The sequence below is a fragment of the Bactrocera dorsalis genome, chromosome 2 (assembly GCF_023373825.1).
Source record: "Bactrocera dorsalis isolate Fly_Bdor chromosome 2, ASM2337382v1, whole genome shotgun sequence".
NCBI lineage: Eukaryota > Metazoa > Arthropoda > Insecta > Diptera > Tephritidae > Bactrocera > Bactrocera dorsalis.
This window is the reverse complement of record NC_064304.1, coordinates 10,426,713-10,439,755: the sequence shown is the minus strand read 5'-3', so window position 1 is coordinate 10,439,755 and position 13,043 is coordinate 10,426,713. Positions and strand designations below refer to the sequence as shown.

Here is a 13,043-nt window from a genome sequence, read left to right as displayed (position 1 = left end):
CAGAAGTGTTCTCTCAATAAATTCATTGATTGATGCGCCATAATTGGGTAGTGGCACCGTCTTGTTGAAACCAAATGTCGCCGAGATCCCGAGCTTCAATTTCAGACATCAAATAGTCAGTTATCATTGCGCGATGATAGATGAAATGGCAACTTTTGATATCTTCGGGTTTCTCTTTGACTCAAAAGCGGCAATTTTGCTTGTTTACATACCCATTGAGCCAGAAAATAAACATCATCGCTGAACAAAATTTGGCTCGAAAATGTTGGATCTTCTTGGAACTTTTAAAAAACCCCTAGAGCGAAGCGATGTCGCTTGGGTAGGTCGAGCGGCTTCAGTTCTTGCACAAGCTGTAGCCAAATCGTTCCATACTTCAATCCGAGTTGATGAGAACGGCGCTGAATCGACTCTCTACGGTCTTCGTGTACACTCTCACCTGCGGCTTCCATATTTTCTTCACTCTGTGCTGGACATTAAACACAAATTAATACTCACCGATCCAAACGGGGTTAGATCGCCGAAACAACAGCCCTTGGTCGGATAAAATCCGAGTCAATTCCGGTGCGTAGAACCGGCTGTCTTGGGAATTGTAGATGTGCTGGACATGGTTTATTCGGTCGAATATTATCCAATAATGAATGCTGGATCTCAAGATGGCTGACGGTGTTGCGAATAACGCTAATTAGGGCAGCTCTATAAAATTGTGTGGGGTTATTTCCAAGTCAACTGAGGTCGAACTATGAAAACAAATCGTTAGATCGTTCTAAATCAGCGATAGATAAAACAAAAATGATGTAATGTATCGTGCACTTTGTTTCGAAGAATATAGTTTTATATAAGTCCTAGCAACTCGCACATAAATTTGCACTTCTGTATCAAACTTTCTTTCTTTCTGATTCTTCATCCTCGATCAATGTTGACCATTTCAGCTTTTGTGGAGCTTAGAAGCTTGTCTCATGTGCCCACAGATAACCATATACTCTGTGAAGACACAATTTTTAGACTCATACCTCTCAGGATTCAGCTATCTATTTCGATATTCAGAGTGCATATAAATGTTAAGAGCTGTCAAACACCAAACACGCAATGTTAAATCTCTATAAGTTTATGGGTGGCCTTTTGAATACTTTTGTAAAGATTTCTTTGTGCTTACAAACATTTTAGTGTATGAAAAATGTAGCGGCACATTCTTAAAACTCTCCATGAGCTATCATGAATTCTCGTACATCGGTGAGTAAAGGCAACATTTTTCTTATTTTAACCTTTCACTCACAATCAACTGCAAGCGGAGCATTCATGGAGCATTAAAAGCTTTCACGAAGCTTAAAAATATTTCATGGAGCTTAAAAAGCTTTCATGCAGTTTAAAAAGCTTTCATTGAGCTTTAAAAGATATCAAGATCAAGATATGTATGGACGTTGTCAAACTCCTCACGCGTTTAGAGATAGACCTGCACTTAAGCATGTAAATGGAAATAAATATGTTTGCATATAATTACAGCTATAAGCTAGCATAAGCCATGCATAGACTGCGTTGCAGCTCTTTTGTCTACATACATACTTATACATATGCATATTACTTTTAACGTGCGAACATTTGATATTTTCCACTTTTTATTTTGTTTAATTAATTTTGCATATTTCCATTTGAATTTCATATATATATTACCAATATATCGATTAGCAAAGGTGAATGAAACTTGTTGAATGCCAACGACTTGGCCAGCCGCTACACCTGTTTAAGGTGTCGACGGAGGCAGTTACGCCGGCGCGATGCGGCACAACTGTGCACATTCCATATATGCAAGTAAATATGTATATGTATGTACATATGTATGTTTGTAGGTGCGCTTGATAATAATCGCTATCTAACTTTTTATATATAATTTTCATATAAATGCATGTGTGGTCAAATGCATACATATGTATGAAGCGAAGTAGCAAAGCTTAGACAATTAATGCATAACGAAACTCTCGAAGTTTTTCATACTTGTTTATATATATACATACATACATATACACAATATAGTATATATACATATAAACAATACACACATATTGGCAATTTGGTGGCATGCCAGCACTTTAATATCAGTCTAGGAACTAAAAGCCCCTGTCTTTAATTGGTTTTTTGTTTTATAAGAAAGCCGTAATTTCGTCTGGCGATTACACAATTTAATTACGACAAAACAATTTTTGCATATTTTCCTATTTTACAAGCAGCCTTACGGTATAAGCATTGCTGGTGGAGCGAGCAACCTGTTTGCTGGAACGGGCGTCGAGAAGATTGTCTTAATAATTAAGCCGCTGGCTGACAATGTGTCATTGTTATCTGCATATCGGCACAGTGATCCATATATATTGACAAGTATATATGCATATTACATTGTATACAAATATTTACACATATGTATGCATATAGCGGCAATATATTTTTATTGATCACTCACACAAGCGCATTCGTACAATTATTATTTGTGAGTGAGAGTTTCATAATGCAGGCGAATGCATATTTCTGCGTCGGCAGCATGAAATTAAACGTGAATTTTTTATGTTTTGTATTTGCTTATGCAGAGCGGCAAAAGCTGTGTGTGAGCGTGTTCTCGCTCGTACACACACATACAAACATATGTGTGTGTTGTTCTCATCTGTTTGCGCCCGTTTGTTATGTCCGAGAAAAGTGAAGGTGCAATGGAAAATTTATTTTTCTAACTCTCGTCAGAAAAGCACGATCCACTCTGGGGCAACCTGCGGCAGTCGCGTGCGCTCTTTCATTTGTATGCTTTTAGCGGAGTGAGCTTTCAAGCTGCGCAGACGAGCAATGCTTTATGGGCGCGAGTAATGCTGCACAGAGAGGTCGAAAAGTATACGAACAACATAAACTTGGTACAACTGTCAATCCCTTTTCTGTAATTCATATTTTTGCTGTTTAATAAAATTCGGTAATAACTTTTTTTTTGCATATATGAGGCGAGTTTAAAAGAAGCGCAATAGTTTTATAAAAGTTTCAGTAGAATCATAAAATCAAAGTGGTCGATTTAACCACCTGCAGAGCGTGGAAGGATGGAGCTATGTGTAGTAGTCGATGCAAGTGCGGAAAGTTCTCTGAGTGCCATTCACTTTCAGGAGTGACCAGAAATAATTCTTTTTCATATGGCTCAAGCAGCTCACGATTTCTGGTATTAGACCAAGTATCCTGGAAACTAAAAACATCCTTTTGAAGGCGAACTAAAGTGAGCAGGCATAACATCCGTCCTCAAAGTTCTGGGTTGAGTTTGAGACCCCTCACGTAAAAAACACCCGCAATAAATAGAAGAAAATAGCCTCGGATGAGAGAAATACGGCTATAACCGAGTAAGCGCTGTCTAAGTCAAAAAAGAAGAACAATAAGAGTCAAGTCTAAGTGTAGAAAAATTGAAAAAGAAATACCTCTGAAGAGATCTTGGATGATGTATGCGTTGATTCCTTCGCTGGTGACCGTTAATATTTGATTTAACGAGTTTTAAAGCGGATGACATGAAAAAAACACGATATCGTATTGGCAGATCGTGCGCAATATACCTGAAATCATAGATCTACAATCTCAAAAGATCGGATGGTTTATATTCATAACATGTTGAGCCAAGACAAGCCGTCGGCACGTTGAATGCCGCTTTTGGTCACTTCGCCCAAGACGTGCAACCATAAGACCACTTCACAGTTTTGACTCTTTCTAATCCAGAAGAGGTACTGCATCGTTTCATAACCAACGACGAGACATGGATTCATTAGTATATACCATAGATTAAGGAAAGTAGAAATAGTAGAATGGCACACTTAGCCGAAGATAGGACAGTATATCTGGCGATAAGACTCTGATCTTCATTTTCTGTGTTTAACATGGGTAAAGCGGTCACTGGATTCTCTTTTCTGTCGAGTTATTAGGTTGATTTAAGAAAAATCTGCCGATTAGACGAAGAAAAAAGCTATAAGCTACTGCTCTATCCACAGAATTCTCTAGGTTTTCTAACATGCAAGCGTCCTACACCAGTCAGAAGTTTTACTCGAATAAGGATGACTTCGCCGACATGCAGTTCTATTACTATAGAGAGCTGAAAGGAGATTACGTTGACAAATAAATCAACTACTTTATTAAAATTATAATTTTTCTTTTAACTTTCATCTGACTATCCAACCGAGTACGAATAGTATTTTCAAATACTGTGAATTTCGGTTTGCAAACAGTCATATATTCGATTGACAGTATGTGGTCGAGTGAGTACTTACTCATTGCTCGCGAGAGCCCACTAGCGCAGAGAGTGCTGCGGCAGCGCATCCAACAAGTAGTAATGAGTTAAGCGCGCCACTCAAACGCCGAATCTGACAGAGCATTTGCATGAAATTAAAGATCTTGTTCGGAAATTAGTTCTATCCAGTGCGCCTGTGAAAGTGTTAGCGTAACGGCGCATTTCGTACCATAAACAAATCATTAAGAAGTGACGTCAAACACGCGCTGCGACTGCTTGAACAAACGAGTGGCGCGACGATCGACTGAGCAGTGAGCAGTACAAAAACAAACGACAGCCGCCCACCGCGCACACAAACTAACATTTGTATGTGTGTACTTTCAGCGCGCTCTCCGCCTAGGCACACACACGTGCGAAGATATTAGTATTAATACATGTAAAAGCACCTCTTCGTACGTTTGGTGACGAAGCGTTAAGGCAGCCAGCCGTAGTGAACGCGTAAAGAAACGAAAGTTTTTCATTTTCTTCGCTGTTTGGGGCGGCATAGCGCATACAGACGAGACGAGCATTGCTTGGCGGCGCGCTAACGCTGTCGTTTCGATTTTTCGCTTCACCATTTGTTGTGCGCGTATCGCTCTTTAACGTTTGTTGTTTGTTTTTCGCGCATTGCGTTGAGCACCTTTTCGCTTTTTTCCCTACACTTTTATCGACGTTTCGCCGAGTCGGTGCGACTTGATGCGACGCTACGCGACGCGATTTTGAACGCAGCGCAACTGATCGCACGAAGTTAGTGGCGCGGCAACCGCGCGCGATCAGAGAATTTCTCTAAATAAACGCAACACGCTGGTGCAGTTCAGTAACGCGTAAAAATTTCACTGCAACGGTTTGCTCCGCCAACGGCAACGGATGATGACTGATATGAACGACGATTAGAGGAAAGAAACAACTTGTTGAAAACAGTACACATATGCTGTAGTAGATAAAATTCGAATAAAAAAAGCATATTTAAAAATAACTTTTTAAAATATTCACGACACAGCAGTGAGCAACAGGCGAGCGCAAGATACAATATATCAGTGTTTATTTGTTTTGTGAAATGTGCTAAAGAAAAGTATAGCAGTGAGTGCGTACTAAAACAGTGTGTAGAGACGCAGAAAAACACATACGCCATATATCACACGATTACCAAACAAATTAAAATCGAACGCGCCAGAAACTACCGTGCGCTCTGCTGATCCTGCCAATTGTCGTTCAACTTCGTGTCAATTTTCCGTTGCGTATACGTCCAGGAGTGCGCTCAACGCCACACACTCTTCTTCTAAACAACAAAAGTAATTTGAAAAACAAAAAAATCATCGTCAACATGTCACATCAATGCAGTTGCGGACGCGATCTCAACAACAACTACGTGTCCTACACAAGCGCCTACGCCAATGGCAGCTCCAGTCTGGATCGTGAGACGAGCAGCGGCCTCTCGGGTGGCGGCAGCAAGTCAGCCATGTCGGGCAAGACCACACAACTAACAGCGAAAGTGATGTTCGGTACAGTGGGCGCCATCAAGGATCTGCGCGAGAAGGAGAAGTCACGCCATGCGACAACGCGCGCCAGCGATCGGCGCAACTGAGCGTTAGTGCGCAGAGACTGAAGGGGTTGTTGGCTGGGTATTGGGTGAGCATGCGCAAGGATACGAAACATGGCTAATCGAAGTAAAGTGTTAAATAGTTATGGCGGCGGGTTCGTTGCGGGCAGAAGACGTAGGATTTAAAATGCAGTGGCAGGCGGCAAAAGCGAGGCGTTCTGGACTACATACAGTGTTGTAATGCATTGGTGGGGCGTGCAGGGGCTTGCGGCTGTTGAAATGTAAAGCGGTTGTGCGTAGTCAACAGGTATGTGCGCATATGTATCGTCAGGCATTACGTGGTCTTCTGCAGCGACGACGCGAAGCTTCTGGAAAATCCTAGCTGTAAATGTTTCGCCGCTATAACTTTTCAAAACACATACTAGTAAACTATTTACTTGCATGTAAGTGGGTAGTTTAAGTGTGTTAGCGCCTTGGAGGACTTTGCTCATGCCACACTAGGAATAAATGTAAATATTTGCTTATCAATTTAATTTCATAGTAACAATTTATTTATACTAAGTGCACCCTGTGAAAATTTTTAGTACATTAGTTTTTGTTGTGCAACAATTTACCATATATACATATATATATACATATATGCATATGTATATCTGCTACAGATAAAACTTAAATGTTTACACCAAAATATTGTATATTATGCGTTGATCTAATTTAATTTTTAAGCTATAATTTTAAACTTTCAAAAAGCTATTTTTTACTTGTGAATTATTAGTGAAAGTAACTGCCTTTCAATCAAAATTTTTATTTATATATAAATTATGTATAGCGAGAACTCAGCTGCGCATTTAATATCTGTTTTTTTTGGAATATAAATTAAAATTTTTTTATTTGAAAAAATATTTATTTTTTACTAAATTTTTTTTTGTAAAAACAAAATTTTTTAAATACATTTTTATTAATTTTTTAAATTTTAGTTATTTTGTTAGTTTTATTTCAAATTTTATAACAGTTAAAAAGTGTTTTATAAACATACATTATTTTTAATTTTTAGTATTTTCTTATTTATTAATTTTTTTTATTTATTTTTATTTTATTAATTTTTTATATTTTTTGCTTTGAAAGTAAAAGTGAAAGTCTTCTCTCGTTTTGCGCTTGATTCTTGGTTTTGAATATATTTAAATTAATTTTCCATTATTTTCTTGCAACAAATTTTGAATTTTAATTCAAGAGCTCCCTATTTCATGTGCTATTTACTATATTTTTTATTTAATAACTATTTATTTTTGTTTATATATAGAAAACAATAAAAATGTTGCTTTATCCTTATACAATCATAATTTTGTTTTCTTTTTCATTATTTGATATGTTTTATGTCAAATAGGAAAAGACATATGTTTTTACTACAAATATATATGTATATACATATCGTCACCTAGAATGAAAAACAGTATCACGAAAAAAATTTAAATTCAGTTTTTTGTTGCTTACGATTCACTACTGTGAAATATAACCTATATATAACTGTTTCATAACCAAAACTGAATTTTTTTTCAATTTGAGTGGTTTGTATTATATCGTTTTTCCTTTGCCTGTAAACTTATGGAAGTGATGTTACGTTATTTTGAATTTTAGGTGAGGATACGTAATATATATATATTATACTTATTTTTATAATTTTCAGCAACAATTTTCTCTCTGAGCATTCATAAACTCAAATAATATGTGTAACATAAAAATAACTTATGTTTATTGTGAGTTATTAGAGCGAAGTTGTAGAAGGTTCGTTATTTGAGCTAATTGTTTACAGTAGACAATTTAGGTGAATCCAAAAATTTTGTTGTAAAATGTTTTTTTTTTTACAAATCTGCATTTTGTGTTTAATATTTTTATTGTAAAAACAGAAGAAGATATAATATGCCATCTCCATTAACACTCTTTTTACGCTATAAGCATGATTACGAATACAAATTATACAAATAAGAGTGCGAAGATTTCTAAAAAAATAATATTGAAAAAAATTGAAATCATAATAATAATTTTTTAATAATAAAAATTATATATTGTCATATTTTTATAAAACTAGTAATCATTAAAATTAAATGTATTTTTGCGTATATAAAATGCGCATTTAAGTGCTACTGCGGGCAAAAAATAGTAAGACTTATTAAAAGAAACGTTGAGCGAAAACCCATTCGTCGAAATATTTTTTTTTAAGTTTATATGACTGTACTTGACAGCTGTGGCAAATGCCACATCAAAATAATCAATAGTGTTTAGTGTATGCGCGTCTTTTTGAAGTACTTAAAGTACATTGGGCCATTTTTACGATAAGTGAAATTATTGAAGAAAGAAGTTCCATTAAATTTTGTGTGCGGAATCAAATTTCTGTTGCCGAAACATTGAGAATGTTGGAAAAGGCATTCAGTGATGTCGCCAGCAAGTGTCTTTGATTGGTACAAATTCAAAGAGGACGTTGACGACGAACCACGTCCAGGACGTCCAGCAACATCAACTAATGAATAACACGTCAATAAAATGAAGTAATTGGTGGTTGAAAATCGACCGATAACAGTCAGACATCTTACTGGTATCGTTGGAATATCGGAAGGAACAGTAAAAACCAAGAAAGATCGTTTGGGTCTAAGAAATGTGAGTAAGCACGATTGGTTCCAAAATCACTAAGTTTTTTTCGAAAAATAGCGTCACGTTTATGTCTCTAAAACAATGCTTTCCGACCATCAGGATGTTATAAAACAAATTATTACTGGCATTAAGTCTTGGATCTAGCTTACGACCAGGAAACAGACGAGCAATCGGTCGAATACCGTGGCAGAGGTGTGCCAAAGCCAAAAAGCCACGTCAAAGCAGGACGAGAATCAAGGCTACGTTGACAGTTTTCTTTGATTATGGAGTTACTGTATTCCAAATTCCTTCTGACCAGCCATACTGCTAACAAGGAATACTATTATTCGTCGTTTGCGCGAAGCTATACATAAAAAGAGACAAGAATTATATGCCGACAACTCTGAGTTTTTGCTGCATTGATTCTTCTTGAGTTTTTTCGCCAAATTTTTAAATTTAACAATTTTGAGGATTGGAAAACACACATGTGTATTGGGGCTAAAGAGGATTACTTTGAGGGAAACGGCATAGGTTTTGAAGAATACATTAAGAATTTTAAGACTATGAACAAAGTCTTACTATGTTTTGCGCATAGTAGTATCATTATTTAGAAAGGAGCTTTATCTTTAATCATGTATTTTATACTTGTTATTGTTTATTCTTTTCCTTTTACTTTAATGTCTTATCTTTGGCGGTGGTTATCTTTTAACGAGTGTTGCGCTTTGATAAGAGTTTGACTATAAAGTTGGTAACATTATTTATTTATGGTTTGTTGATGCAAGAGTTACAAGTAGATGGCTATTTAATTTGAGGTCAAAAGTAAAAATATATCTATACAAGTGAGAACTTTTTAGATATTTAGAAAATAATAAAAATATACGATTTAAAGGGAATATTCTTGTCTAGAGATATTTTAATCGGAAGTTGTTTGGATACTGATTTAATATTTTAACTATCTATTTATCATTTGCTTACAACTATTTGAAGAGTACTCAAAATTAATTTCAGAAAAAAAATTTCCTTAAAATAGAGATGGAATAAAAGATCATGACATCTTCGTTATGATTTCTACCCTTGTGATCATCTTAAAAATAACTAAAACAATGCTGGATCCTTGATTAGTAGGAACGTTGCTATCTCAAAAAGCTTGAAAACTGAAATAAAAAAATCATAAAATCATAAAATCCCGGCTATTCAAAAATAAATTTCGATCTTTTTTTAATATTTTGTTTTATTGTTGCTTTATGTGGTAGAGCGATATTTAAAACATATTCATGTCATCTTTTAAGTAAATCGGCCCATTAGATCTTATTATGGCGACCGCATCAAAAAAAAAACAAATATTTTCGAGAAAAACGCGTTTTAAGTTTTGTCGATTGCTCTACCGGTCTAGTAACCATTATACTAAAACGACTTTAACTTCGGAAATAATTCGAATTTTGAAAAATTTTCTTAGCAAGATATTCGCCAACGTCCAAACTAACGAATTATGAAAAACAAAATATTTTAAATTATTGAAAAAAGTTTTTTTTAAAACATTTTTTTTTGAAAATATTTTTTTGGATATTTTTTTTAAATATTTTTGAAGAAAAAAAGTTTTTTTTGGAAAGATTTTGTTTTCGATTTTTTCAAATTTCTAGACTAGAAACCCTGTCAAGCTTATAAAAATAAAAATAAAATGTATTAATTCTGCATTTGTGTGCTCACCACTCTATATATGTATGCATATTTTATATACATGTATGTATGTGACATTTTGATATGTGTATGGGTATGACTGTTGACCAGCGATATGAAATTAGTGCGATAAGTGAATTATCATAGTTAAAATATCTCAATTTGTCTACATATCTATGTTTGTATGTATGTGTTCTCAGTTGGCTTTTAGCTACTCAAATATGTTTGTATGCATATATATATTTGTTCACATGAGTGTTTTACAATGTATGAACAAGCAAAAACAATGTATTTGCACTTGTAAATATATGTTTTTATTATTTCAATTTAAAGAAATGTGTGTGTGACGACAGCAAGTTGAGAGAATTAAGTGGCTGAGTGTAATGTGTATGTATATGCAAAGACACGTGTTGAAATTCTGTTACTAAAATAAAGAATTGGGAATACCGTTCAAAATGAGCAATATATATATGTATTTATAATGATTTTAGAAAAAAAAATTCACATTAGTGAAATTGTGTTTAACGACAAAACAATGTAACTCGAGCTTAGCATATTTATACTCTCTAGCTATGAGCGCAGTTGTTCTTGTATGATATTGAAGCAAATAAGTTTGGAAATCTGCACTCTGCAGCAGCAAGTCATCAAAAAATGATACGAAATATTCAATTTTTCTATGAAAGTCGCAACTAAAAGAGATCATATAGATACATACATATGCACATTAAATTTTGCAAATATAGTATATTAATAAAAGAATATATTAAATATGTAAATAAAAAAATATACTATATTAATAACAAAATATTACATGTAATTAAAAATTATTTTATAATAAAAAAAAACATTTCTTACCATTAACATAATTTAATTTTTTTTTGTAAATTTTGTTCTTAATACTTTTTGCTAAATTTTTTATTATGCTTGCTTTTGGAAAGCAATGGTTTATAAAATCGCTAGAAATACTTTTTTTCACTAAATGAATTTTATATTATTTAAGTTTAAATATTTTTTTAATATTTATTAAAAAAAAAATGTCCTTTAAATAGAAATGGAATAAAAGATCATGGAATCTTCGTTATGATTTTTGCCCTTGTGATCATCTGAAAAATAACTAAAACAATGATAGATCCTTGATTAGTAGGAACGCTGCTATCTCAAAAAGCTTGAAAACTGAAATAAAAAAATAATAAAATGCCGGCTATTCAAAAATAAATTTCGATCTTTTATTAATATTTTGTTTTATTGTTATTATGACATATATACTCATTTTGCTTCATAAATTTTTGTTGAAACTATTTTTTTCTATAAAAAATTATACACACCTGCTCTTATTTAATTTTGGTCGGTTTTTAATAATCAAGAAAATTACAGTGTGCTTAAATTGCAATGCTTTGCAAAATATATAAATATGAGTAAATATGTATATTTAGCATATTAGGGTGGTTCAAAAAAAATCTTATCTTTTGGTGCTCTGGTTGACAGACAGCTCTACAGAAGTAAATTTTTAGTCTGTAAATTTCCTACGAATTTATGAGTTTGCAAAATAAAATGATATACACAACATATTAGGGTGGGCCAAAAAAAATTAAATGTTTAGGTTCTCTCATTGATAGCCACCGTTACGACTGCAATTTTTAATGTGTAAATTTTGCTTATGAAAAATATGATATTTTTTATCAATGAGTTCTAAGAAAAAAATGTAGTTTATAAGAACAAAATTTTGTCTTAAAATAATTGAGTTCCAACCGTGAATATCTTTGAAACGGTTAAGTTTACGAAAAAACTGTAGGAGATCATTTTGTAGAATATTCAAGTTTCTACGAAATCCATGAAACCAGATATTTTTTATGTAATTGGAAGCGTGATATGAATTTCTCTTGCTGATATTAAGAAAAAAATAGTTAAATGTAAATCATGATAACTCTAAGAACCTACCCGTTACAATTACGAGCTCATACTTTGAGAGTCCCTCCTTGAGGTGTCTGAGGTGTCTACTAACCAAATTTTCCAGAGTACCAATCGAAAAAGAAAAAAATAATAATTTTATGTGCACCCTAATATCGTATTTGCACATACATATCGCTCATTTGCTGCAAGACCGGCATAAGTCAAAAAAATCGATTTTCCAGAAAACGCGTTTAAAGTTTTCAACTGACTACAACCTTACACGGTGACTCCAACCTTACACCTCTTCTCAAGCGGAGCATATAAGAGATATTCATATGAATTTTTCACTCAACATGAAGTATGATTTTTGTTTTATGCCGGTCTTGCAGCAAATGAGCGATATGTTCTTAAAAAACATTTATGTAATTATATATATGTAAAATATTTTTTCTTATATTTTTATATGTAATTAAGTTATTTTTAAAAGAAAATATTTTGTTATGTAATTATATTCAATTATAGTTATGAAGGCCGGTGAGTTATTAAATAATGTGTTACATAAGGTGTGTTTTTATTAAAAGCTAAAGCAAAAAAAAATTAAAATTTTTTAAATAACAGTATTTAATTCTGACATACATACATATATCAAATTAGGGTTGTAGTTAATTATAACATTTAAGTTGTTTTTGCAAAATTATGCAATACCAAGCACAGAGAGCCTTAAAAACCTGATTCCAATATAAATATTTTTAATAAAAAAAATAGCTTGTAAGATTAAATATTTTGTAATTTTTAATCAATTTTGTAATATGTAAAAAGGTAATAGATTAGTAGCCTTTATATATTGATTTTTTAATAATTTTTTTTTTACATGTTACAAAACTGATTGGTGCATAGCAAAGTGATTTTGTAAAGAGATCGTTAAAAGCGCAATGGAAAGTTTGAAATTAATATTAATTAACAAATTAAATATTATAAATGTGCACAAAAATTAAATTAATTAAAATAGTTGATATATATACATTAAATATATTATATAACATAATT

The 13,043-nt window shown here is 33.3% G+C and overlaps 1 protein-coding gene across 1 annotated transcript; it reads left to right on the top strand.

The window, feature by feature from the left end:
* The first annotated feature begins 4,396 nt into the window (after positions 1-4,396).
* LOC105223649 (uncharacterized) lies at positions 4,397-12,651 on the top strand. Its single transcript, XM_049447160.1, has one exon. The coding sequence runs from the start codon at positions 5,589-5,591 to the stop codon at positions 5,847-5,849; it is 261 nt and encodes an 86-aa protein (XP_049303117.1). The 5' UTR covers positions 4,397-5,588; the 3' UTR covers positions 5,850-12,651.
* The last annotated feature ends 392 nt before the right edge of the window (positions 12,652-13,043 follow it).

Excerpts from the sequence above, each read along its gene's own strand:
- LOC105223649 (XM_049447160.1), top strand. The coding sequence starts at position 5,589 with ATGTCACATCAATGCAGTTGCGGACGCGATCTCAACAACAACTACGTG.